General features: G+C 36.0%; 2 protein-coding genes across 8 annotated transcripts; both read right to left on the bottom strand.

Annotated features, from left to right (window-relative positions):
• Positions 1 to 251: 251 nt before the first annotated feature.
• On the bottom strand, positions 252 to 4,534 carry dazl (deleted in azoospermia-like). Of its 6 annotated transcripts, none has more exons than XM_065282260.2 (10): positions 4,452 to 4,534; positions 3,793 to 3,909; positions 3,398 to 3,489; positions 3,216 to 3,267; positions 2,502 to 2,583; positions 2,273 to 2,403; positions 2,046 to 2,126; positions 1,788 to 1,863; positions 1,464 to 1,540; positions 252 to 1,373 (listed from the first exon to the last, which is right to left on the bottom strand). In XM_065282260.2, the coding sequence occupies exons 1-10, from the start codon at positions 4,464 to 4,466 to the stop codon at positions 1,359 to 1,361; spliced, it is 738 nt and encodes a 245-aa protein (XP_065138332.1). In that variant the 5' UTR covers positions 4,467 to 4,534; the 3' UTR covers positions 252 to 1,358. The 6 variants fall into 6 exon arrangements, with proteins under 6 accessions (XP_065138332.1, XP_065138335.1, XP_065138330.1 ...); XM_065282263.2 differs by having other exon boundaries at positions 1,813 to 1,863; positions 2,517 to 2,583; XM_065282258.2 differs by lacking the exon at positions 4,452 to 4,534 and adding an exon at positions 4,048 to 4,391.
• Positions 4,535 to 5,113: 579 nt separating this feature from the next.
• On the bottom strand, positions 5,114 to 27,050 carry tbc1d5 (TBC1 domain family, member 5). Of its 2 annotated transcripts, none has more exons than XM_065289049.1 (23): positions 26,959 to 27,050; positions 17,462 to 17,520; positions 17,246 to 17,345; positions 16,377 to 16,422; positions 16,159 to 16,267; positions 15,296 to 15,385; positions 15,137 to 15,211; positions 14,980 to 15,047; positions 14,335 to 14,437; positions 14,080 to 14,168; positions 12,126 to 12,176; positions 11,971 to 12,040; positions 11,712 to 11,884; positions 11,392 to 11,534; positions 10,886 to 10,992; positions 9,440 to 9,525; positions 8,703 to 8,992; positions 8,517 to 8,579; positions 8,092 to 8,303; positions 7,830 to 7,926; positions 7,662 to 7,741; positions 6,618 to 6,905; positions 5,114 to 6,218 (listed from the first exon to the last, which is right to left on the bottom strand). In XM_065289049.1, the coding sequence occupies exons 3-23, from the start codon at positions 17,340 to 17,342 to the stop codon at positions 5,979 to 5,981; spliced, it is 2,577 nt and encodes an 858-aa protein (XP_065145121.1). In that variant the 5' UTR covers positions 17,343 to 17,345; positions 17,462 to 17,520; positions 26,959 to 27,050; the 3' UTR covers positions 5,114 to 5,978. The 2 variants fall into 2 exon arrangements, with proteins under 2 accessions (XP_065145121.1, XP_065145128.1); XM_065289056.2 differs by having other exon boundaries at positions 17,462 to 17,515; positions 26,959 to 27,030.
• Positions 27,051 to 27,817: the final 767 nt, after the last annotated feature.

The raw sequence follows: 27,817 nt of genomic DNA, 5'->3' as shown, positions 1-27,817 counted from the left end.
TTCAAATGTTAAATTTTAGAACAGTTTTTTGTCATACATTTTCTTTGGGGGGCAGCAAAGGAATGCACCGTACACAAGGGGGGCCGCATGCGGAGATAGTTTGAGAACCACTGAGCTACACGACTAAAAAATTTGTTTAAAATTAATAGCTCCCGTTACACCAAAACTGGAGTGGAATGCAGTCAAATAATGTCAAATTGAAAATCTCATACCCATCCCTCATCATTAAAGGCAGTAAAAATAAACATGGTCAAAATATTTTCATTTTATTTCTTATTAACAACAAAACAGCAAAACCTTTCAATGCCAACATCAAAATATATGTAACTTATTTACATAGCAAACCTGGAGTACAGTGATTGGCAAAAGCTCCCAGACTATGGCACAGGAGAACCCACAATTCCCAGAGGCCATGGGAAACATGAAATAAAATGAAAACATCCCAATGCAAGCCTGTTTAAAACAATCAAATGATGTATCTCAAGTTAAACCCCCCTAGTAAAAAGTGTTACAAAACTACTTATAAAATGTCAGTGCCTTGTGTTCAATCAAATACACAACTTTTTGCAAACAACTTTTTAAAAGCCGAACAACAAAAATGAACAAGTGCAAAAAGTGCTAAATGGATAGAAAAAACGCTGCACGACTGTGTTCACAGTGATATTAGTAATCCGTTATTTTTTTTTACAAGTTTGTGAATGTTACAGGGCCCGGTATAACATTTTTATTGTACTGTTTGAATTAATGCAATGATTTTATTTACACCTCTCAACTGCTCGAACATGGAGGAAAACCAGCATTAACAAAAAATTAATTTAGGTACAGTGATATTGACAGATGCATGTATGAAAGTAGATTTTTGTACAGATTAAAATGGGAAAGAAAGGTCACTGTACCCTGGTGCTTAACAACCACATAGCGAAAATCCAAATATGTGCCCTGAATGTGAGAACCCCAAAATGAAACCGTATTTAACAGTGAACACTCGCCAGCTTCAAAGAGTAAATAAATGAACGAGTTAGCATGAATAGTACCTCAGAACAAATTACCTTAATGCATACAGTGCATCACCAGGAGTGAATCAAACATTAAAATAAGCAAACAAATAAAATATAAATATGTGATCTTAAAAGTGTCTTTAAAGTTTGTTGGCCATGACAAAGAAAGAAAAACAGACAAAACAAATAAATGGGCGGTAAGAGCAAGCACACAAGGCTTATCAAATGTTTTAAGTGTGGATGTGAAAAACACATCTTCACATCACATCCCGAGTGACCATATCTGAAATGTGTTTGATAAACAGAAGGATTTTAAGGAGGTTCACTGCTTGGTATCCAGCAAGATAATCTCCTCTGCTTCTAAGACAATCTACCCTGAGGAAAGGAATTGAGTGTAAATTTGACTGCTGGACCACATCTGAATCATAAGGGACCAAAAAAACTACTAAAAAAAAAAACACTTACCATGAAAATTGAATCTGCACCGCAGGTAAAAGCTACAGAAGGGTTAGCAAAGTTTGGACTCCACAATCCACATAGTTCTGAAACACAAAGTCGATAAAATTATTATTTACTAATACTGGTGATGCTTATTTTGATAAACAAAGATGCTTGCCATTTTCATGGTAACCCAGCACTGCCATCTAATGGCTTAAAGCAAAAAAATGACTGAATGAGGCTCAAACCATGCTACCTACAAAATAATGTACATATTTTTAGGAATTGGAGTATTGAGATGAAACTACAAGCCAGTTCATCCAGTTCATGCACAACCGCTTGATTACCAACCGGAAAAAAGGTGTGAAGCGCTGACCTGATTGACAAGTCTTGTTCTCTGTTCTCCACACCACTGTGGCAGGGGATACTAATACACAAAAACAACAATGGTTGAGCATGGTCAGAATCCAACTTGCAGTGTGTGTTTGAATTCTTTCCTTAAAAATCCAATACGTCAGACCGACATTTGGAAAGCAAAAAATTAATTTTAGCTCAATACATCATGAAACGACACGAAATCATGCATGTTCACTGTTGTTGCCCATATACCTGGTAGGGATACGTGGTCTGTGCATAGTTCATGGGCACTTGTGGGATCATAACTCCTGGAAGGCTGGAGTAAGAGTAAGGCTACAAGAAAAATACAACAGACAAAGGGGAAAAACATGAATAAATGCTAATATACACTTTAGAATCTGCAATATTTCAGAAAATGTGTCTATTTCTTAAACGTTTTTGCAGAACTTTAGATTCATATGAAGATTTGTGTAAGTTACCTGCATGTATTGATTCCCTCCATTAAAGACAGGTGAGGGTGGGGCCAAGCTCGGGGGGCAGCAGCTACAGTACACATATGGGGAGGGGCTTACCCACTGTGATGGTCCAATCATGGGAGATTGCATTGAGCCTGAAAAATGAGAACATCAAACATTTGGGTAATTTCAAGTGGTATTTTAATGAATATTGACTGAAATATTGTAAAATGCAGCAGGGTTCAGTACAAACCAAACAGAATCTTACGGGAATTTCGCTCTTTCATGATGGCTGGCCCTAGTTTGAGCTTTTTCCCTTTAAAACAGATCGGTTGCTGGAAAGAAATTAAACAAATGGTGGTGAAAAGATAAAAGATTCAACTCAAAACAAGAAATTGTTAGATACATACTTAAAGTTTGTAGTAACATGGCTACAACGTTTACCAAAAACTGAGTATTATCCCATATTTGGTCATCTTAAAAGAATCGTTCACTCCAAAATTAAAATTATATTACAAAAAACAATCGCTTCACTTTGGACGTGGAGCTGGAACATGACATAAATCGCTAAATACTCTTAAAAAACTACATTTTCTCTCACAAATAGATAATTCTCTTAATAAAAAGACATTAACCAAGCAGAGTCGCATGGATTTCTTTTTTCGGATGATGGATGGGCTTCAAGAAAATTACCAAGAAAATGCCATTACCAAGCTAGGAAGAGCCAGGATATTATTTAATATAACTCAAAATGTGTTCAGCTGAGGATAGGAAATCATATACACCTAGGGTGGCATTAAGGTGAGTAAATGATGGGGTAATTTTCAATTTTTATCTAACTTCCTTTAAACTTTTAAGCTAAAATGTAACTCATTTAACATCTGGAAGCTTCTATGAACATTTTGGCTAAGGAAGAAAGAGCAAGAACACAAATACAATAAGAAAAGCTATAAAGTGACCATCTTACATCAACGATATTCTGGATATCGACGTCCTCACTGAAGTAAACGAAACCGTACCTGAAGTAGTAATGAAAATAAACAGATGAACGGGTTTTTTTTTTTTTTTAAATAACATCTGAGATACATGTTATATGCCCTATAATCGGTCAGTGTGCATTCTGTAAAACCCAAAGCTGGAAGGACTCACCCTTTGCATATTCCTCCTCGGTAAGTGATTATCTTGACTTCTTTCACACACCCATACTTGGCAAAGAAGTCTCTGATTTCGTTCTCATCGACCTGACATATGGGACACACGCCATCAGTTTTAGTACAGGCTAAGAATGAGGCGCTGCGCAGACCGATGGTTGTATGACATCACAGCATCGCGTAAAGGATTTGATACTGTGCTCTCGCGATACTTTGATATCATACGCCAAACGATCTGCGCAGCACACATAAAATTGACAAGATTTCGTCAAGATTTGAGGTTTTTAGTATTTCAGAGCACCAATTGCTTCTTTTAATTGAAAATGCCTAATTTAAGTTTACATAAATAAAATCACAATAACAGGATCTTTTGTTTATTATAAATGCCATTACCTTCATGTCAATCCCGCCGACGAACAGCGTGTTGGGCGTCATCTTGCCTTCCGGTAAAATATAACCGTTAGATAACTTCAGAGACGAGTGTAATCCATGCCGCTGCTTCTGTATATCCTGTGTAGTTTACAACAATTATACTACTAGTTACGTTATATCGAGATGCATTCGTTCAAATACAAGCAGCGTAAGATATAACACTTAATTAACATTAGTTAAGACACATTTTCAGCAACACGATTATAGTTAAGTTACCTGTGAATACAGGCCACATATCAAACACAAAGGGAGCTGAACGCCCTGATACATCTTTGCTTTGAAGGCCAAAATTATATTAACAATTCCCTAAACCCCTAAAGTCACCAGAAACGCTAACATAAACAAGTTTCAATGTGTCCGACCACACGGTCGAATTCGGGATCCATCACAAACACGATCCTCGTTTCCTCAATAAGCAATCTGGGTATTTTGTCAAAAATTAGTTAATTGGGTGACATGATCTGCTGATAGTTATATAAACTAATGGGCGACCGTCCGATTTAACCTGATGACGAGTTTGCCGCGCGAAGACTTTTCCAACACAACCTCGACATTAAAGAACAATCGGCCTCATCGATTGTAGGTATTGATGAACATAATGCATTTTGTTTTTCACTTACCATATTTAAAACCATTAAAAGCCCAGAATAAGTTAATGAAGCGAATCACTCGTTTCCTCGATCTGTGCTCCAGGCTGGAGTTGCATAAAGCGCCACACCCACACGAAGTCCTAATTGGGGAATCTACCAATGATGAATTTTGTAAAATTATTTTTGCTACATAAGATTGATATTTTATTATTCTAAAGTTTAATCCTTATAAACTTTTCCCTGAAATAAAAGATGCAATTTTCAAGTAATTTTAACTGAAGACCTGCATTTAAGGATGTTTTGAATTTACACAGGACTTTAAAAAGTTCTCTGAACGTAACATTTGTTAATGTTTTTATTTAAAAATAAAATACCCAAGAAAAAAAATCTCAGTTTTAACTTTAAAGTTTAAATTCTACGACCTTTTCGATTACAATTATTTATTCATGAGGAAACGATTTGACTGCTATAACCATCATTGACCATTAGATGTCGCAGATTTAAAAATCTGTGCCAAAAGATGGCGAGCTACAGTATGTAGTTTTTTTTTGGGCTATGCATCTCCAAGTTCACTCTGCTGTCTGCTTAGGTTTTGAATAAAAACTGGTCTGAAGAAAAGGATAATACAATGGGTAAATCGAATATCTGAGGTCTAAAAAATAGGCTAATATAATAACATCATATTAGTGCAGTTTTGGATTAGGCAAGAGTAATGCTTTTTATTCATCCAGAGTTAATAGGATATCAGTATTAGAGCATCCCACGTGTCATGTGCAAAACAACACAGTTATCACGGGAACCAAAAAAAGAAAGAAACCACAGATGGCAAATAACATAAAAGTTTCACATATCATTGGGTTTAAAAAAAAACAAGGCATGGACAAATAACAAAAAATACTATATTGTGGAGTATGGACTAAAATCAAGACTTTAAAACTGTGGAAAAATAATTCAGGCACTGATTCACAATCAATCAATCAATAATGAGTAAGTGAACGACAGGGAGGAGGAGAGAGGTTTAGTCCACACTTAATGATACATTGCTGCCCTCTCTTGCTAGATAAAGCATTTGTCAGTGTCTCATCCTTATCAATACAGTCAGAAAAATACAGAAGCATAATATAATCTTTGTCAGAGGCAGAGAGTGTCTGTTAATGTTTTTCACAGGATATTGATCTAGAAGAACAACATGTAAAATCAAGTTAAAGTCCAAAATGTTTAGCAAGTATGGCATTTTAAAGAAAGCTACACGATGGAGACCCATTGAAGTGAGGCTCTTATGGCTTTAGATAGCACATTTAGATAACGAAGCAAAGGATCTCGGGTACACAATACGGTGCCATGAGTTTGGAGCACAGAGACAGGGAAGTTTTAATTTAGGATAAATACAAAGTCAGAGATCCACGACTAAAGAAACTGGGTTTAGCGATACAGTATCAGGGTATGGGGGCACATGAGGCAATCAGCCCGAGTTCATATGTGCAAACATCCAGCAGAGTTTTCCCCCATGAAGAAGATAAGTACAGTCATATTTAAGGATTCATAGAGAGTTAGGCTTCAAAGGTCAGTAGGGTTTACAATAGTAAAGTCAGAGTCTTTGCTGTTAGTGCTCCCATCATCTGGACTGGATGATCCTGATGTGGCTCCCATCAAAGGGTCTTGAAAATCTGCTTTGTTTAGGACGTGCGCATTCTTATAAAGCGGTGCTGTGCGGGCTGCGGTTTGCTCCTCACTCTCGGACGGCTCTCCATCCTGGGATATCAAGATGTAGTCATCCCAGTTTCTCCCTTCAGCGGCCTAAGACAAAGAAAAAATGCAATTGCTTCATTTTTTTTATCAGTAAGAACATTACCTGGTCATATTTGTGACCCAGTCTATTACTATGGAAGTCATTTTTTGTGATTTGCTGTTTTATAAACATTACATTTAGGCATTTTGTAGATCCAAAGAAACCTACAGTGCATTACAAGGTATACTTTTTTTTATCAGCATTTGTGTTCCCTGGATTTAAAACCATGGCTATGAGCTATACAGCCACATCAAAGACTTAATCAATGTTCCTTATCTCAAAATTGGATTATGAGACTTTTAATAAAAAAAATTTGACAATTACAAATTTTATTATAATACAAATGTATACCAGTGAAACCTTGAAAGTTATTATGTAGTGTGTAAAGTACTCCTATTATCTCTAACCTGGGACTCAGGTATCAAGGGAACACTCGCAGTGGTCAAAACCTTCTCCTCTTCTTCTTTCTCTGCTACCGTTTCGGCTTCTTGCTGACTGTGGTGCTGTGGTTCCTTTATTTGACTGTTTGTCGAATCATCTGTGTTTGTGGACAAGCCGTCTGGATCACTCTGGTCTTTTAGTGTGCTATATTGTAAAGAACAGTAGTGATCGTCAGCTATGGTGATCTCCTCGTTCTCCTCCGACTCCAGCTGGCTCTGGTTGAACCTGAGCGCACCCTTAAGGATGTCCTTAATCTGCCAAAAAGAGAGATCTTAATTTATATTGGTACATGAAGCCGTTAGCGGTTTAAAATTGAATTCATAAAAAAATTACTTTGGCCGATTTTTTTGCAGGATTTTAAGAACATCAAGTAAAACAACATTTAGACGTACCGTATTTTCCGGACTATAAGTCACACTTTTTTCATAGTTTGGCGGGTCCTGGAACTTCTAGTCAGGTGCGACTTATATGTCAAAATTATTTAGTATGAACCAAGAGAAACCTTTACCGTCTACAGCCGCAAGAGAGTCCGTTCTATGCTGCCCCTGTATTTAGGTAACTCAATGGATTCAGTGATGCGGAATGACTTTGGGACCTTTTTGAACTTGATTTGGTTTGTCGTGTTAATTTAGCCTGTTCAGCCTCTCAGGTATGTTTTTCTATGCTATTGTGTATCGTGTAAATAACTGTTTATGTTACTTTAACATGTACAGACACCTATTCAGCCTGCTGTTCTGTGTGCTATTGTAGTTGAATAACTTGCCTTTCCAGATTAAATGTCTGTTCTTCGGCTTGGATTTTGTGAAATCATTTTCTAAATAAACGCAACGTATAGTCCAGTGCGACTTATATATGTTTTTTCCTCTTCAAAACACATTTTTGACTGATGCGACTTATACTCCGGAGTGACTTATAGTCCAGAAAATATGGTATGTTGAAAAGCATTCGCAGATATCCAATTCTACTGATACTCATATGCCAGTGCAAAACTATTCGGGCCCAATTCATACCTGTTTGAGTCCAGCAAGTGACACCAGAACTTCATCTTCCTTCTCCAGATGCTCCTGAAGTATCACATCTTGAATTTTGCCTTTTTATTAATCACAAAATAAAATCATTTAGGGTTCATCACCAACGATTATATGGTGGTGTGACAGCTGAATGGCTCAGTGACTCACCGATGTGCATGTTCATCATCTTGGCGCAGTATTTACTCATAGCCTCTAGATCATTAATCTGACCTTGTAAAAATGACACCTGGGCTTCCAGCTCCTCCTGTGTGAAAATAAAAATATGCACCTATGTAGGACCTAACACTAATGCTTACCGTGCTACATGAGAAAGGAGAAAAGAATGGACGGGAGATGAGAGATTAAGGACTGGGAATAGTTAGGGTGTTGAGAGGATGAGTTAAAGATTAAAGATGCTGATGCTGCTTACCGCGTCTTTCTTATTTATGGTTTTACTGTGCGACCGTGAGCGACTAATATTAAAGAAAGAGTCTTTCCTCGTGGCGGAAGAGGGGGGAGACGATGTGTTGGAGTCTCGCCCCCCTCTTGACACAGGAAGAGGAGGGGAAGACATCGTATGGTCCAGCCCACCAGACAGACTTTCACTGCTAGGGGAGGAGCTAACCATCCTAGGGGTGTGGCCTAGAGAATAGACATAAAACATAATAAATGAGTAATAAAAACATTTTCCTCTCTCTTCCCCCTGGTGGCACAAAGCATTATGAACACAAACACACATTAATATATACACAGTTGGCATACCACTGTAAAAGTTACATATATGTGCAATTACAGTGCATCTACACTGCTAAATGCAAACTTTGGTATTGATCCGGTTGTCATGGCAGCAGTTACCTGGGGTATCAGAATGAATCTGGGCTGGGAGAGATATTTGAGAGGCTCCACAAGAACCTGCATCTGACAGATAACAAAATAAGGTGTATAATTTTATATTTTTAGGTACGCTTATGAATACATGTATAATAATACATAATTTATAGATCTACAGGGTTGAAAATGTGCATGCATTAAAGTGTTTACCTTTGCTGAGGTGCACAGGCATGCTTTCTGACTTCAGAAGTCGATGCTGATGATATGTTTGTGGAAATGGCTGCGATCTCATCTGGGTGTTGGAGGGGGCGGTGCAAGTGGGAGGCTCAGCCAACGGGTGTGGCACTGGAGCTTGAGGGGGAGGAGCTGATATCACCTCACTGTTAATTGGCGAAAAACCGCTAGAGCCGCCTCCCATTGGAGCGATGAGCTTTCGGCCAAAACTGATAAGAGAACTGGACACTTTATTAATGTTGAGAGGTGGTGCTTTTGTGCCGGCCCTGGGAAGAAAGGAAAAAGGATATAATAATTCCTAATGGTAATAATGCCATGCCACTATAGAGACAGAGCGCAGTTATGCTAATTTTAAAAACACGCCCACCGGGGGGAAAACAATCCAATCATCTCCATTGTAAAAACTTATTTCTGGGTTTTTTGGCTTGTTAGCTGTACATCTGTCACACAGCAGCTTTTAGGCATTATTCTGTTTTTTTGTTATAAGCCAGAAATGACAAGGAGGCGGCCTCTCGCAATACAAAGTCAATGGAGACGGATGGATTGTTTTCCCCCGGTGGGCGTTTTTTTCAGGTTATGACGTGCTACGCTCTGTCTCTATAATGATAAAACGTTACGTTTAAACAGTGACGGACCCATTAAATGTCTCATTTGAGGTGAAACGATCTCAAAAAGATGACTAAAATAAATGTACAAACAAAATAAAAGCATACCGAGTCTTGTTGACTAGATCGGCCCCTCTTGTTTTGTAGTAGTCGAGGTTCTGCTGGAACTGATAGTTTACTGGCCGAGGATTATTCTGTGGTTATACAAAATATAGTCAAAGGACTAGGCATGTGCCGGTTACCGGTTTTCAAGGTATAACAAGGTTTTAAAGAGTCAAGGTTTTAAAACCACAAAAATTTTATGTGATACCGTTTTCAAGGTATAAGCTGTGTTTACACAAATTTAAGTTAAAAAATTAAGTCATGTTATTGATTTGATGTTTACATTTAATATTATTAATATTAATACATTTTAATTTTATAATTTTTAAAAAGAATGTTATAATTTAAGGCCTTATTTTTGCCTGGCATACACGCTGTGTGTTGCTTAAAAATAAAATGTATTGTGTTAAAACGTTGTTTGTATATGCAGACATTTGAAAATAACACATTTTAGTGTTGCAATGTCAACACTGCAACACCGTGAAACCGTGGTATTTTTGCTTAAGGTTATCATACCGCCAAAATATCATACCGACCCATGCCTATAAAGGACATGTAGCTGCGGTATGTAAAACATACAGTACCACTTTAAAAGTTTCTAATCTTTTTCTTTGCCTGTTTTTTATATATAGGCCTGGTTTCACAGACAAGGCTTAGCTAAACCCAGGACTAGGCCTTCGTTAAATTTAGACATATAAGGGTGATTCTCACGAAATCCAGACTTAGACGGTGTCGAGCATCAGATTTTTAAAAAAACCCTTGAAGACAATTTTTTTGCACGTATAAGATTATGGTCTGAACTTACTATAACAATTATTTTTAGAGGATTTAAAAAAAATATGTTTACATTTTTAAGATGATCATTATCAAAAATTATCATTACCGGAACATTACATTAAATATATGCATTTACAAACTCATACTAAAGCTTTTTATTTTTTTGATTTTTTAATTATAAATATTTACAAAGAACCCAAATCCAGTCATGGACTCGCTGCGGTAATGAAAATGTTCCCCTTAAATGTGGAAAAAAACAACAAAATTGGTTTGTATGATGTCATTTGAAATCATGTGCAAAATTGTACATGAAGAGATGTTTATAACTGTATGCTCCTTACTTTGATACTCTTACTTTGTTTGATACTCTTACTTTGTATTTACTTTTTTATCAAAATGTTTCGTGACACCTCATAAGTCTAATTTCGCAAGAATCACCCATAAGCATCTTTCATAAACATGCCTTAGAAAAGACGTTACTTATCTTGAAACAAATCAATAACATATTTTAAGATCTATTAGTGGAAGCTATTTTCAGTTGAGACAACACAAACATGTGTTATAGTCTTGGACTAGCCTTAAGCCTTGTCTGTGAAACCAGGCGGAAAAGTATTGTTAGAAATGTATGACTGGTTGAACTGGTTTATGACGGAAATTAAGCTAACAAGTGCTTACCTTAGGATCTCTGAGGAACAGTGCTTTCAGCAGAAGTGAGTGGATGTCTCCGATCGGAGGGTAGTGCATCAGAAGGCCGAGACACGTCTGAAAGTTACTAGCGATCACTACAACAGGAAAAGCACAGGAATCATAGAGTTATGGCTCATGCGGACGTACATATAAACTGATAAAAGTATTTCTAGAGATCTTTGTGCCGTTTGCTTTCTGCCTTCATGTGATGGACAAAAATACTTCATGCTAGATGGCATAAAACTGCTCTTCTGCATGTCATTTTGATTGGTCACGTTGGTAATGTGAAATGAATGGACACACCGAGCGATCAGAATACAGTAACAGCTCTATGCTCATATATAATATAATCTTTTTAAGTCTTACCCAAGGTTTTTTAGCCGGAACAAACAAAGTTGTGCTAATCCTTTATTCTGGCACTAGCAACAGAAAGGCTATGGGTTTAATTCCCAGTGAAGTAGCTTTAGATAAAAGCTTGTAAGATCTGAACTTACATGCATCTCTGATGTACAGAAGCATCGCAACAAACACATAGTCCACCAGGTCTAATGTGATGCTGTCTGCAAAAAGAGCATCCCACACCACCAACAGATCCTGCAAAGAAAACTCACGACCAAACAGCAGTCGAACCCAGCGACTGCCCACATATACACAAAAAAAGACAATTTATAAATCACAAAAAAAAGTTTTTTATCTTAAAAACGCAACCCAACTCTATCTTAAAGGCATTCAATTCAATTCAACACATGGTTTGAAAACATTCAATGTCAAATTGATTACGTGCACTACTTAAATATAATCCACACACACTCACATGCCATAGATCTGAGGCGCTATCTCTAATCTGTTAAGGTGCATGTATAGTTCAATGTCGTGTTTCTTTAATAGCTGGTCCTGAATTCGGTTGACTTTGGTCACTATGGCAACAGACGGGCCAGTGTCCTGTGGTCTTGCAAAGGGGATGCTGGTCAACATTTCCTCTTTGCCCTAAAACATTATAAGAAGATGCATAATATGACAATCTGAAGACTTTTAATAATAAATACAGTTACAATAAATATTATCATTCCTACCTTTCTGACCTGCCGCTCAAAACTACTGAACCAGGGCTCGGCTGTTTCCATAAGTTGAGAAAACATGGCACTATGGACACATATAAAGATGTGACAAATTAAGTAATGAATGTATAGTTTATTGAGAAGGGGGACATATCCTGCTTTTCACTTACTAGGCATCATGTTCATGAAAGGTTGGATCCAGAATGACATTCATTTCTTCACTGTGAAACCAGAAAGCACAGTTTAGATAACACAAGAATATAGTAATAGACTTAGGTCAGAGTAGACATTTAATTTGATTTGGCATTAACAAAAATGTAAATACAACAGCCAAGTCACTTTTTATCCAGCCATCCTATCACAATGGAAAAGGGGCGGGACAAATACTAAATTTGTTATTATGTTTCAATAAGTCAACATACAATAAGCTGATTTATGGGATCTACATGTACATTTATGCATTGCCAGACACTTTTATACAAAGCGACTCACAGTGCATTACAAGCTAATATACAATTTATCATTACATGCATTTTTGGGATCGAACCTAAGCAACAGGATCTATAACTTGAGTTTCCCAAGCATTTCCACATCATTTTCATAAGGATGATTATATTTATATGTTCATATATAAAATAAAACGTAGCAAGCTAAGCACTTTCATAAACAACACAGATAATTTACTCAACCCCATGTTTTTCTTACTTTAGTCGAAAATAACTTTTTTCTCACCGGTTTACAGTTTTGATGCAGTTTAAAAATCCCAAACGAGGCATAAGGGTATTATCTATCATTTTCCCCAAAAAAAGACTTTTAAAGAGTACCTATTGTCTGATTTAGGGATCGACCGATATGGATTTTTCAGCGCCGATGCCGATTTTTGTTTCATCAGCCTTAGCCGATGACCGATACAGGCTGCCGATTTTCTTGAGCTGATCCTGCTTTTGCTCACCCAATTTACATCATAAAAATGACACAATGATGATGCCAAATGTAACAAGTCTCAATTTAAAAAAATATCATTTATAGAACTTTAAAAAAAACTATATTTAACAAATAGTAAAAACAGGTGAGGGTGCTATGGAACCATCTTTTGATGTTATCATGGAAAGGTTGGGTGTTTTTAGTCACATGACCTACAATCGCTTGCGGCTTCCAGCACTCTGTCTGTAAATAATGGCGGAAAAAAATTCATGCCGATACACATAAAATTCGCAAATATTGTCTATCACTAGTCTGATTCATGTTTTTACATTTCCTTTGGTGTGTACGTGTGTATTAGTACATGTTACCGATATGCAAAAGGTACAAACCCCAAAGTAAACGATGATGCGAGTTATCGTCTCCTACGTGAATCTCTCTTCTTGGACTACAACAAACACACGGATTGTAAGCAATAGTTTACTTCCTGGGATTGGTGATGTAGACAAGACCGACATTATCAGTATTCCTCCCACTAGAACTCACAGCCTGTAAGTTAACTCCTGTTAGCACTGCGACCGAATGTTTCAAACATGGTAACCATGGTAGCCCCGTTTCCGGCTCACGTCAGAGGCATTCAGCCAGCGCGACCTTACGTATTAATCACGTTTATAATCACGTCAAAAAGCCACACGTTATATATGTGAAACGCACACTTGTGGACCATTTTAAACAATTAACTGACACAAAGACAATAATTAGAATCATTCCACATACAACAACGTCAGAATGGCCCTCTTTCTCCACACTTGTAAACACTGGAGCGGTTTCGGATACATCATGTGTTACCTTTCGACACCAAGGCTAGTGCAAGTCAAGAAGTCGTGGTTAAAAATAACTTTTTTTGGCAAGATAAGTCCCTTATGCCTTGACCCTTTGAAGCTGCATTGAAAATTTTTTAAACTGCAATGAATCTGTAAACTGTTGATGTCAATTAAAGTACACTATATGGAGAAAAATCCTGGAATGCTTTCTTAAAAAAAAACTTAATTTCTTCTCGACTAAAAAAAGAAAGACATAAACATCTTGGATGACATTGGTGTGAGTAAATTATAAAATTTATGTTTAAGCTTAGTAAGCAAGTCTTTACAAGACAGTACGAATGTAGAGAAATGTGTCATGTCTGTGATAGTTAGGTCAGACCTGGGATTGGCCGTCTCACTTGCATGCTGAAACGTCTGGTGGTCACAGTGCAGAACAAACACTATAGGAGCCAACAACTCATGCATGCCCTGCACAAGAAATGAGAAATGACAAGAAGATGTAAAGAGGACAGTTTAAAACATTTTAAAACAATAAAAGCATGTATAATTTGGTAAAATTGCAATAGACTAAGACATGCGATTAAGCCAGTTTGACAGGTGTAATATTTGTCACCAAAAGTAATCAGAAACAAACCTGTTTATACAAAAGCTGCTCGTTCTCTCGTGCGTAACAGAAAAGAATGTCAGTCAGCTTCGTCCTGACATCCTCTTGCTGGAAATACAATATCTCTGGAAACCTGCATGCAGTTTAAAAGTAACAGACACAGAGGCAGATGGTTTACTTAAAGGGATAGTTCGGCCAAAAACAATATTAAACCCATGATTTACTCCCCCCCCAAGCTGTCCGAGTTGCATATGTCCATCGTTTTTCAGACAAACACATTTTGGGATATTTTAGAAAATGTTTTAGATCTTTCAGTTGATTAAATGTAATTTTACGGGGTCCACGACCTTCAAGTCCAAAAAAAGTGTTTAATTTGTGAAGGATGGACGCACTTTTTTTGGACTTGAAGGTCGTGGACTATGGGTGGACCCCGTAACATTACATTTAATCAACTGAAAGATCTAAAACATTTTCTAAAATATCCGAAAATGTGTTTGTCTGAAAAACGATGGACATATGCAACTCGGACATCTTGGGGGTGAGTAAATCATGGGTTTAATATCATTTTTGGCTGAACTATCCCTTTAAATAATATGTATTATTATATTTGTTGCATATCATTAAAGTTTTTTTTTGTGTCCAAATGTACTGCGAATGTGTGTGCATATGACTTACGTTCGTAAGACATCCTGTTTGATCATTCCTCTGAGCTCCTTATCCTGAAAGAACTTATTCCATAGACTCTGTAAAAGAGAGAGAGAGACATAGAGTCAGTATTATATGCAGTATTCCCATATATTTAAACTAGACTTGTGACTGAATGATCTCTCACCCCCTCGTCCTGTGACAGCGGGTTGTTCACAACCAGGTCCTGTTGTCCTGCAGCTTTGCGAGGGTTTGTAATGTGCTGCAAACAAAAAAATCACGAGTCTCACAACCCACAGAACACGCATTAAACCATAGATTCATAAATACAGATCCACAAACATACAGTCTCCTTGATCTTCTCGTACTGAGCTCGGAGTGCCTTGGTTCGCCTGATCCACTGGCTCTTATCTTCTGGCAGGACATCCAGATAAAGCTGAAATCAACACAACCCTCAGATATATTTCTCTGTTTGTGAAATCCTGGATGATTTTATGGAAAAAATACTTAAAAGGTCACGTTCTTTCTGAACCCATTTTTTAAACCCTAGTTAGTGTAATGTTGCTATAGTAGCATAAATAATACCTGTAAAATGAAAAAGCTCAAAGTTCACTGCCAGGCGATATATTTTCTTAAACCCTTTCAAAGCCTACAGCGAATGGACGGTTTGTACTACAGGCCTCTACTTCCTGCTTTAATGACATCAGTAAAACAGTTTTTAACTAAACTCCGCCCACAGGAATATGTCAGTCGCCAGCTAAGCTAACAACAAGCTAAGCTGCTATCGGATCACAACACACTAAACAATCAGAACTCGATACGTATTTCTGAAGGAGGGACTTCATAAAACAAGAAAGACATCAGCCCCGTTTCTAGGACAGTAAAAACAGCGGTATACAGATAAGTCAATTGTGTGAAAAATACAGTGTTTTTTACACGTGAAACATGAACACATATTATAATGTGCACTGTAAACACCATCAAAGCTTAAAAAACACAGAAAGAACGGGACCTTTAAACTGGGCTTTCACACAATTAACAACCACTAACAATTAGGATGAACAAATGATGTTAGAGACAAAGTGAGCTATTCGTGGATTGATTTAATAAAGAATATAAACACACAGTAATATTTGGTTGTTTTCATGGTCCAACATCTAACTACTGGCTCAACCAATGAAGTGAGGCATTCAGGCAGGCACCCAATACCTTCCAGCATATGCTCCGAAAACGACTGCTGCGTAATCGTCCATTAATGCCTGCCTGTCTGATCCTCGCCAGGTAGTTACTGTTCTGGAACAAATCGTCCCACTCTTTTCTGTAAGGAATGTGTCAAACAGCAGGTTTAGATGTGTTAACCTACCAGAGTCAATCTAATTCAAATGCTTTATGAGATTAGGCATCAAGTAAAGATTTAATTGAGATACCTGTATGACACAAACGTAGATTCGGCAGGAACATCCAGTGACTCTTCTGAAATTAAAATGACAAAGAAAATCAATGAGTGCGTGTATACATGTACAAAATCAAATATAAATCAAAAAAATTTGCCTGTTATAGAAACCTGTTTTCATGCATTTACATGCAAATAAATATACCAGCTACGAAAATTGCATTTACACAAGACACATTTACTTTTATGTGTTACTTAACTCTTAAGTCATCATATTGAAATGGTTATTTTTTACACGCAGAGAATATGCATATAAATAAATGTAAAAAAGTGGAAAAATAATAAAGATAAAGTGAATTTGAACGTCATTTGGCCAAAAGTTTTATCAATGTAAAATGAAAGTAAAATAACAATCGTTACGTTAAAATAACGTTGGCACACTCTGCAGGGATTTGTTATAACGAGTAATGTTGGTTTTTATCACATATATTGTAATGTTTTATTGAATAAAACCATGTGTTTCCCAGGTTTTGATACTTTATTTAAACAAATTATTTTTGCCTCATCATTATTATACAGTACATGTCATTTTTTAAGGTTATTGCTTTTTGGTCTATTTTAAATACCAAAAAAATACCTAAATTATTTAAAACATTTAAAAATTATGTGATTTCAGTTGAATACATGACTTTTCCCATTAATATATTTCATAACTGAGGATTTCTTAAAAAGTGTAGAAATCTCATCTCATTCTCGTGAACCCAACCCAAAAGTGTTTCATCACACCGCTATTAAAAGGGTTACAAATAAGATAAAAAGTGCAAATATGCTGAGGTGTTATAAAAATAAAGCTTGACTGGTTTAAATGAAAACCAGACAATATCAAAATACTGTTTGTCTTACTTTCAATGTTCTTGTTGTAGTTTTGTAGAGGGTCGTAACCAGTCTCCTGCTCGTCCGACTGCAGCGGGTGTCGCGTTTCGAAATTTGGGTGCTGCATGTTCTGCGAAAGAAAGTACATGATTTTAACACACACCACAAAGTGTAACCCTTAAAAAACATTTGAAAAGTGAGTATATGATGTCTGTGTTATGGTGATAAAACTACCATGATACTCACTGTTAGAATCTCCTGGTTCTCCTCATAGGCCTGGAGACCACAGTCCACTAACCACTAATCTGACAATAAACATTAGACAGCAACAAATGAATTATTACACAAAGCTCATAATATACTAACAATTACTCACAAAGTTCAACATATAAAACATATAAAGTAGCACTGGACTATATGTTGCGTTTATTTAGAAAATGATTTCACAAAATCCAAGCCGAAGAACAAAGATTTAATCTAGAAAGGCAAGTTATTCAACTAAACAACAGAACAGCAGGCTGATTAGGTGTCCGTACATGTTAAAGTAACATTAACAGTTATTTACACGATACACAATAGGCTAAATTAACACGACAAACCAAATCAAGTTAAAAAGGTCCCGAAGTCATTTCACATCACCGAATCCATTGAAATACATAAATACAGGAGCAGCATAGAGCAGAATCACGCGGCTGTAGACGGTAATGGGTTCTCTTGGTTCATATGAAATCATTTTGACGTATAAGTCGCATCTGACTATACGTTCCAGGACCCGCCAAACTAGGAAAAAAGTGCAACTTATAGTCCGGAAAATACGGTAATTTAATTTTTAAACATATTTGTGATATGCTCACAATTCGCTGTGACAAACGGATTAAATAAAGTAAGGTACGGTTAATAGTTTATTAATGGAAAGCAGAGCAATCTCTCTGAATTCAATTTAGTTTCAGAATTTAATCTTTTGTCTTTTTTGATGCACTGCAGGCAAGTTTAGTCTTTGGGTCAGTGACAAAAACGTTTGGCAAGATGAGAAATTCAAAATTTTTTTTTAACCTTGTTTTAAAATCATGCATCAGGTATAATTCAATGCACTTATGGGCAGTTTCCCGGACAGGGATTAGACTAGTCCTAGACTAAAATAAATGTAAGAGCTTTCCAAACTGAAATCTACTTGCACTGACATATCTTAAAATACATCAGTGCCCTTTGTTTTGCCCCAAAATAATGTTTTTAGTAAGCCATGTTTGTAAAAACTAGCTATATTTCCTAATATAACTAAGGCCTAGTCCTGGTTTAAGCTAATTCCTGTCCGGGAAACCACCCTATAGTGTATTTATGTATATTTTATCCAATAAAAAGTTACATTTGCACCATTTTTATGAAAGTTCAGACTGAATGGGCCTGAAAATGTCAAATGGTGTAACCGCCAATTGCGGCAAAGACAAAGGATAATCATCATCATATTTTTTAATAATAATTTAAATAATTTAATTTTAAAATATCACACGAAAATACATTTTATTAGTAAAAAAATCATTAAAAAATCATATTACACTAAAGTAATAAAAAATACTAGTTAAACCAATTGACACAGACACCACATTGACAGTTTTGGCAATTATCACCCAAATATTCCTTCAAGATGAAATAAAACCAGACATTTTAGACTTGGCCCTTCAAAGTAATCTCCAAATATATTCTGAAATTTTAACCCTTTTACATTTAATTTAACCATACGACACAAAATAATTAATGTCACGTCATTGACCCCTTTACATTCAACCAAGTGCAACAAGACAAGTTTTGAGCAGCAACATTGGTGAGTCAGGACAGTAACCCCAGATAAAGCAGAAAAGAGTTTATCACTTGCCACTTTGACACACTGTCTTGACCACATTACACTTTTTTGGATAAACCATGACATTGTCTCATTTAAGTAACCAGTGGTTTACAATTACAGCCAAGTTTAGCTTAGCTGCTAACCCAAGAGCAGAAAACGGGCCAATACCTAAACCAAGAGACCAGTAAGGAGACCATTTCTAGATTCACAACAGCAACATTAAATTTAATGAGGTGTGCCAGCAACACAGCTCTTTAGGTTTAATTATAGAATGTGGCTGGTGCATCAGTTCAGCAGGGTGCATTATGGACCATTTCCTTCTGCAATATACTTTTACGCTTTTTGCACTGTTTCATCTAAAGCGGCCTATATTGCATTCAAGGTATAAATTTTTTCATGTCACACATTTTCAGGGAATCGAACCTATGAGTTTGCTGTTGCGACAACATACTGAACTACAAGAATTATATAATTACTATTCATCTAATCACCATTCTTGCTGTTTGACAACATATATTACATACCATAGCACATACTGTTTACTGTCCAATGTACAGTGATATTTAGCATACAGTCAGTCTTTATTCAAACAAAGAGCTTTCATATCAGATGTTTGATCAGAGGGAACATTGTTCCATTGAGTAAATGCACCGGCAGTGACAAGCACAGTTTGAAGGCGTGTCTGAGCCATTTTATCCCCAAAAAAATCCCAATTCCAACAATGCAAAAAAGGTTGGTTTGCATTCATCTTTTAGCTAAGCCTGAATCTATTCTGCTCGTTTTAATCAGGTTTTATATGGTTCTGGACATGCACAACTTCCAGCTAACGTCCTTTATCAATTATGCACAAAAACTAATAAACACTGATCTAATATCTTAGTACGCCAACACACAGCACATGAGGCTCATGCATTTTATATGACTATTACTTATTAGCAGATTTGTTAATAAATGATGCCCAAAAATTGCCCTTAGGATGTGGCGGTATAACAAACAAATAAACAAACAAACAAAACTGAACTAAGACTGGGAACTAGTCCAATCACTAACGTGTCTGGAAAACTCAAATGGAAGGGTAAGAAATGATTATGAGCCACACTGTAAAAAATTGCTGTAAAAAAACGGGGAATTTTGGACAGTAATTTACCGTTTCTCATAAATACAGTTGAATACTGTAAATAAACATTAATATGACAAACAAAATAATAACAGCAAGCTCCTGTTCAGTCTTACGGGATAATACAGTATTTTTTGGTTTGGTCAGGCATGTCAGACATGTGACGAGCTCATCTGCAACCATGAGTAAAACTGATTTAACTACACTGTTTTTCTGCATTTTATTATACGAGAAGGAAGCAGAATTAAAGACTGTCTATCCATTTTCACTCCGATTGTGACCCTACCAGCACTGAGACGGACGACGAATTCACTTGTTTTTTACTCCTCGCCTGTATCAAGGTAAGCACAAACTGAACAGAGTCTGTGTTTCTAAGTGAAATAATTGACAAAATGTTATATATATTTGCTTATTTTTGAAATATTTCTAAAAACGATTTATTTGATTTTGACATATTTAGGGCAGATTGTTAAACGAATTGGCAACTAGCTATATAGGTTAAATACAAATAAAGATGCTAATGTTAATTTGCAATCTAATCAAATGTCTGACTGATGTGCGATTATCTATTGATATTTTTTTTAAATCTACATGAGGGATTGGGCTCTGTTTCACCATTTGTTTGTATCTTTTTTCAATGTGTGCACTTTTAATCTTTGTACAGCGCCTCGTGAATGTGTTAACATTTAGCCTAGTCCCATTCATTCCTATGGCTCCAAACAGGGATGAATTTAGAAGCCACCAAACACTTCCATGTTTTCCCTATTTAAAGACTGTTACATGAGTAGTTACACAAGTAAGTTTGGCACAAAATAAAACTTTTGTTTGGAGCCATTGGAATGATTGGGGCTAGGCTAAACGCTACATTCACGAGGCACTGTAAAAGATGAAGTGCACGCATTGAAAAAAGATAGGGCTGTATTAATTCGTCTAAGTTGAGGTAAGAACATAGTAAAATATTGAAAACGGCTAGTCCAAGGCTGATACTGCTGGGTAAGTGTAACACTAAGGTATGGAGTATAAAACAATAAAACAGTAGGCCTATAGAAAAGTCTTTCAGTCTGTCTAAAAAATCTCTTTCTGTAATTAATATCATTAGCTTTTCTAAGTAATGGATTTGTAGCAGTATAATATCTGATAGTTTTTTGGGACATTAACTATAATTGTTGTCTGCATCAGTTGCTGGTGATGAAGTAACATTTGGAGGTTGGATGATCAGCAGTGAAAACATCATCATCTGTGAAGGCAAGATGAAGCTGCGAGGACACTGGAGTTTGTTCAAAGGTAAATCCTCTACTAGCTGTTCAAGAATGTCACATTGCGTTAAATTAGTGTCTCTTTCTTTTTTGTAAATTGACTTTAATTGCATTAGGTCTTTTAAATAGTAAGTCGAAGTTTAAGCTAGCATGTGCATATAGACATAACACTGGGTTTTGGCCAAATTTGTTGTCATGCTACATGTTTTTGAATAAAGTATTTCTCTCTCATTACTGCCAGAATGGCAACAACCAGAATATTTATACTGTGAATGCAGTTGGTTTTATCTGTCTTCATTGCAATTAATCTTTACTTCTCTCATTGTACTTTGTAGATGCTTAATTGGTGTGAACCCTAAGAGGTGAACAAAAGCCAGGCAGGTGAAGGTGTCCGAGAAGACAGGAAAGCTTGTCCAGAAAAACGCAGCAACTGTTAATCCCCATGTGACCACCCTCATCAAAAACTTCATGGACTTTGAGTGGCTTTCACATTGTATTCTGCAGTGTTGTGATATTTATGTGACATCACAGCATTATGTTTTATTCAGCCCAGTCTCATTAGTGAGGCAGAAACTGACATTTAAGAATGCACTGAATTTTGTTATATTTAATAAAAACAGTGTTTTATCATCATCCTTTGTTTGAGAATTTTTTTGCAAGCAATTTTAAGTGTTTATTTTAAAATTACATTTTAACAATGCTAGAAAAATCACATTCTACAGTATAAATAACAGCAGGAACCCTAAAATAACAGTATAATGCATCCAAACATCTGACAGTATTATACTGTGCAGCTCCCTTTTTTTACAGTACTGTCTCGTAATATTTGTACAGTAAAAAACTGTTGTTGTAAATTACAGTAGGTAATCTGTAAAATTACAACTATATGCTGGCAAATCTAGCTGCCAGTATATTACTGTAATTTAACAGTGAAATTTTTTACAGTGCATTAAATGTGTTTTATTACCATACGTGTCTCTTTCTTTGTCTACTTGAATTGTTGCCAGCCAATTAAATTTGTACATTAGCTTTGGCACAATAGGGATTCCCAGGGTCATTTGCAGTGAAGTACAGTGAAGGAAATTAGCATAATGCCTCAGGAACAACTAGATGGATGATTAAGTCAAGCCAGACACATGAATAATAATTAAAATATGCTAAACATAACAATAACAATACACTTGACCTGCATGTTACCTTTCACACAAATGAACTCGATCCATAGACATTTGGAAACAAGTCATTAATGGCTTTCTAGAAAACATTAATGGCTTTCTAGAAAAGGTCAAGATTACGAATTGGTTACAAAAACTGTGTATATCCGAGCTATTTGGTAGACAGTGTAAAATCATTGCTTTATATTAGGGCTGCAAGATATACAGAAAGTATCAGAATATCGCAAATGTGCATTTACAGCAAAACACATACAGCAATGGTTTACAATAACTGAATGATTGTAACACTTTAAAAAGTTATGTTTTAAACATCTTAAACATGTGTTATATAATTTTCAGTTTTTTAAATATATTTTATTATTCAAATTGATTTTACAAACTTAAAAGCATTATTGCATCTTCACATTTAGCCTGTGTCTAACACTGAAACTACTATACTGCTAAAAGCAGCACTGGTTTAACCACTTTGAAAATGAAACATGCAACCAATTTGCATAAAATATTTAGGCTACAACTGCATCAAAAAATGTGATGGTGCATAATATGCAGCCACATGACAAATTCTGCAGTAAGCACATACGGTAATGTTATGCATGTACAAAATACATTTTGTTATTTGAGACATCAAGGATACTCCTTTATTGTACTGTAAAGTACAGTCTAAATGACATTTGTTAAAATATTTTATTAAGAACAAACCCTAGTAGAATTCCAAAGATATGCTGTCTTGATCCACTATGAGTGTGAAAAATGGATATTTTCGACTGCATGTCCACTGTGTACAGAATCTAATACCTGGTACTTTTTAAGTACCACCTCAGTTGAGGTTCCAAGTGAGCTAAACCGATACCAAAACATTTAAACACTTCACATCACTGACTGGTCAAAGAGATTCGTCACTACCACTGGGGTTGCTTAATACAAGATTAGCTTACCCCCGTGCACCATTAAGCAAACCAAGTAGGGCTGCACCTAACGATTATTTTCATTGATTAATCGGGCGATTATATTTTTTCTTCAATTAATCGACTAACCGGATAAAATATAAATATTTACTTAACTAGATGTTTTCACGTATTATAGCTAAATAAGGCACTAAAGTAGGGTATTTACTAGGGATGCCACAATTCTCAATACATTATTGAACTGTTCGGTTCGACCCCCACGGTCCAATACGCGCATGTGAATTGCAGTTTTTCGGTTTATCCATCCAAATCTGTCAGTTTTATATTCCCTGCACTTTTGTTAATGTGTGCATCCGCGTGATCTGCACGCTTATAAACGCCACAGCGAGTTGATCCAGTCAGCTTTAACTCTGCTTGCAATGCTGGTGTCAGATTTCATTCGCGTGCACACACACACACCCAACAGAAGTACGACAACAAAAAGAAGCAGCACGACTGTCTTTTAAATCTAAGTTGTGGATTAATTATTTGCGCGTGTAGATTACATAAAACATCAATGTAAAGATGCAAATTCGCGTGGGGCAATTCTTCTTAACATCTCAATGTTCCTGTTACCTAAGCATAGAATAATTAAAAACACTTTAATAGGCCAAGGCATCAGAACCGAAACCGAACCGTAAACCGTGAACAAGAGCCGAAATAAGTATTGAACCGTGAACTAAGTGTATTGTTGCATCACTAGTATTTACATGTAGAAGTGTACTTTTAAAAGTGCAAAAGCCACACACTACTACAGAGTTTTACTAATATAATATTTTTGATTGAGATATTGTAAGCCTTAAATAAAAAAAGTTTGTGCAGCTTTAAATAGTAAAACATCTTTAAATGTCAAAATATCAATTAACAAAATGAATTAAGTCTTCAGGGATGTGCTGAGAATTTTGCCACAGATTACTAAACTAAGTTTAATCTTTAGACCTTGATAAATAAGAGTATTTGTTATTAACAAAATAAGTAAGCCATTGTGATATGAAAGTGGTGATATACAGGTGTTGTTACAGTAATAAAAACCTAAACTTCCCCCTTACTTTAAAACAGATACTTGTGGTTCATTTTTTTATAAAAACCCAACAAATATTAAACAAATACAAAAACTTAACTTAATCTTAACTTAAAATAAAGAAAATTAAGCCTTTATTAACCAGCGTTCGTTTGCGTTTTTGCAGAGAGACACATCACGTTTACACCTGGTATTTAAATCTGTCTCTTTTGTCCACTTTTGACCGCTTCCGTCCTGAATATTTTGAGGGGATAGTCTGTATAGACGGTGGGCGAGTCTCTCTGTAATGGCGAGTTTATATGGACGCAAACTAATATTATGTTGGAGTCCACTGCTTGTGTTGTAAGTAAACATGCTGCACAGTGTTTTGTACGTGTATATGAAAGGCCAATGTTTAGTAGAGCTGTCAAGTACTGGCTTCAAGGGTGCTGATATATAGAATAACATCTCTCTTGCTCATTAAATATTCTTATAGCTTATTTTGTTTACTGATTTACTGTGGGTCATGTAAATTCATTTGCAGGAAACAAAGATTAACAGTCTTTATCCGTTGCCTTCTTCTTTATATAGGGTAAAACCATACATAAGCGACACTGAAATAAGGAACTGAAAAAATGCTGAAAGAGAAACCTGAACCTTATCAAAACTGCAAAACAAGGCTTCCTGAAATAACTTCACAAGGCTGGATTAGTAAAAAGTGTTAATAATAAACTTACAATGTTCTGTCACATAAAACTTGTTTGGCCAATTTAATAAGGGCTGGGCGATAAACAGTATTGTGCAAAAGTCTTAAGCACATTAGGAGTTAAATGAGACAGAATGTATCAGGGTAAATCTACATTACAGCTAAACATCTGTGGGTGTACCACAGGAGGCGGCTTACACAAGCAGGCCAGGGCTAAACATGTTTAAACAGACTCACATGACTTCACATCATCCACCAATTAGAGATCTTTCAGGACTCCGACACAAATCACACGACTCCCTGGAATTCTATCAGATCCATTTTATTCAATCGAATATTAAGGAAATTCAGTACATCACTGCAGTAAACTGCCTGCCCGGTCACAGCATTAGAGCAAAACTCAACTAAAAAAAAACATGTGGTGCACACATCTGCAACTACAATGCAACACTACAGTTATTTGGTTTGTCTGATACAACCACACACAACACGCACATCCTCATCTTTTGTCCCACTTCACTATATTGAAAATATTTCACATCTTCACATCACATCTTCAGTGATTTTTCATTTACAAAAACTGCAAGCTGTTTTTATCAATGAAAGTAAATAATCATTCAATTATAATAAAGTTTTTCTTTAAACATAAATTGTAGTCCATTAATATGGAATTGGTCATAGACTGTATAGTATGTATTAGTTATTCATATGTCAGCTTATCTGCAAGCGTGTGTGTGATAGTGTGCTGATGCCTGGTCTTGTGATGGTCTTGTTCTGTTGTTCAGCCTTTGCGCCCTCAGGTCTAAAGCTAATCGTATATTCCTTTAGATATATTATGCTATCCTACATTAAAAGCGGATTATAATGTTACATTTAAAACCTTAAAATCATTTAAACATGTCACTGAAAACATCAACATCCAGCAGCTTTGTAGAGACTCAGAAACAAGATTATCCACTTAAAAACTCATTAAATATACGGAAAACAAAATGTATGGCTTTTGCAAATAGTGGTACTGGCCTGAAATGGTTAACACTGGAAACACATAATATCTGTTCAGGTCAGCAGTAAAATCAGGGCTCAGTATGCATTTGGTACATAGTAAGTATGCACTTAACAGTCATATTGGCCACAACATTTCTAAAATGTTTTGATGCCCGATCTTAGAAAGGCGAACATACTGTTTTAAAAGATACACGAGAGAATAGTTTTTATAATATCGGACACACCATAAAAAATATTAGGGTATACAGATACTTCCCCAAAGAAAACTTTAATAGACAAATTTTAAAGACGCAAGCCTGCAGCCATATCATAATACTAAACTTAACACGTTATCTTGAAAAAAATATGACAGCACATCAAGGAGGCATTAAGCTTAATTTCTAAATCAAAGACTTAAACGTACAGGCACTCAATCGTAACATCATCAATCTTATATAGGGTAATCTGGAAACCTCAGTTTTTAAAGCAAGGCTTTACATCTAAATATACACTCAATGTAACAGACAGTATTTAATAAATCCTTATTGATGTTAATATTGAGTGCAAAGGCCTTACGGGGCAGTCAAGCTCAACACTTCCGATATGTAACGTTGCACAACATTTCACACACTTGACATCTCTGCATTCAGTTTCGACAAGTATGTCGACAATCGTGAAGCGCAATTTGATGGCGGTAAAGGGATTTTGGCTTATATTTTACCTGCAGAGCTTCACGCGGGTCTGTCCATTCTGCCCCTTGCAATCTGCATGTAAACACGCTCGCGCGAGTCAGGCGGATGTGCCGCGAGACAGCTGATCAAGCACGTGACTCTGGACGGGAAGACCGCGCGAGACTTGAAAAATCTCTGCAGGTGGAGGAGCGGAGCTAGTGAGGTTGGTGTTTAAATTAATATTTTGTCGTTATATATGTAATAAACTACCTTATGTAATAACTCTTTTAATACTAAAGATGCAGTGAAGGGTGTGTCAGACGGTAAGGCATGGGATAACAACGAAAACCTCTAATATTTTGATTTTGGGTTTAATTTCAGGCAACACACAAACTGATCTAAGGTAAATCGTAAGCCCCCCAAAGTTACGTGTTTTTAGTGAATGTTGAACAGAGGGGTTGATAGGCAAGATTTCATAAGAACACATTGAAAGCAACAGAAATGCAATGGTAGAAAAATTCTTCCGCCAAGCGATGTAGTTCTTCTTATTAGCAGAATGGTTGCCAAGCAACACAGAGACACTTGGCGCAGTAATCCTAATTAAGCCGTTATAATAGTTTGAGAATAGTTTTAGAACAAACACGTAGGCTATAAATATAAGGAAGAAATTATAAAATTATGAAATATTAAATAAATTGTATTATATAGAATACATGATAGTATTGCTTTTTATTAAGGCTGTCAAAAGATTAGTTGCGATTAATCACATACAAAATAAAAGTTTTTTGCATAATTTATGTGTGTGCACTGTGTGTAAACATTTACATATATATTTATATATATATTTAAAAATATAAATAAAAAATATAGCTAAATAACATTTTCTTAAATTCATACATGTATGTGTGT

Source organism: Paramisgurnus dabryanus, chromosome 19, assembly GCF_030506205.2.
Source record: "Paramisgurnus dabryanus chromosome 19, PD_genome_1.1, whole genome shotgun sequence".
In the NCBI taxonomy this organism is placed as follows: Eukaryota; Metazoa; Chordata; class Actinopteri; order Cypriniformes; family Cobitidae; genus Paramisgurnus; species Paramisgurnus dabryanus.
This window is presented reverse-complemented; position numbering and strand designations above follow the sequence as displayed.

Bases quoted from the DNA above. Each gene is read 5' to 3' on its own strand.
- dazl (XM_065282258.2), bottom strand. From the start codon at position 4,101: ATGTATCAGGGCGTTCAGCTCCCTTTGTGTTTGATATGTGGCCTGTAT. The intron at 3,268-3,397 runs GTGAGTCCTTCC...TTACTACTTCAG, and splicing joins CGAGGAGGAATATGCAAAGG to GTACGGTTTCGTTTACTTCA. The intron at 2,404-2,501 runs GTTTGTACTGAA...CTCATTTTTCAG, and splicing joins TTCCCGTAAGATTCTGTTTG to GCTCAATGCAATCTCCCATG.
- tbc1d5 (XM_065289049.1), bottom strand. From the start codon at position 17,342: ATGCAGCACCCAAATTTCGAAACGCGACACCCGCTGCAGTCGGACGAG. The intron at 8,580-8,702 runs GTAAACACTTTA...GTTATCTGTCAG, and splicing joins GCCTGTGCACCTCAGCAAAG to ATGCAGGTTCTTGTGGAGCC. The intron at 8,304-8,516 runs GTAACTGCTGCC...TCTATTCTCTAG, and splicing joins GATTCATTCTGATACCCCAG to GCCACACCCCTAGGATGGTT.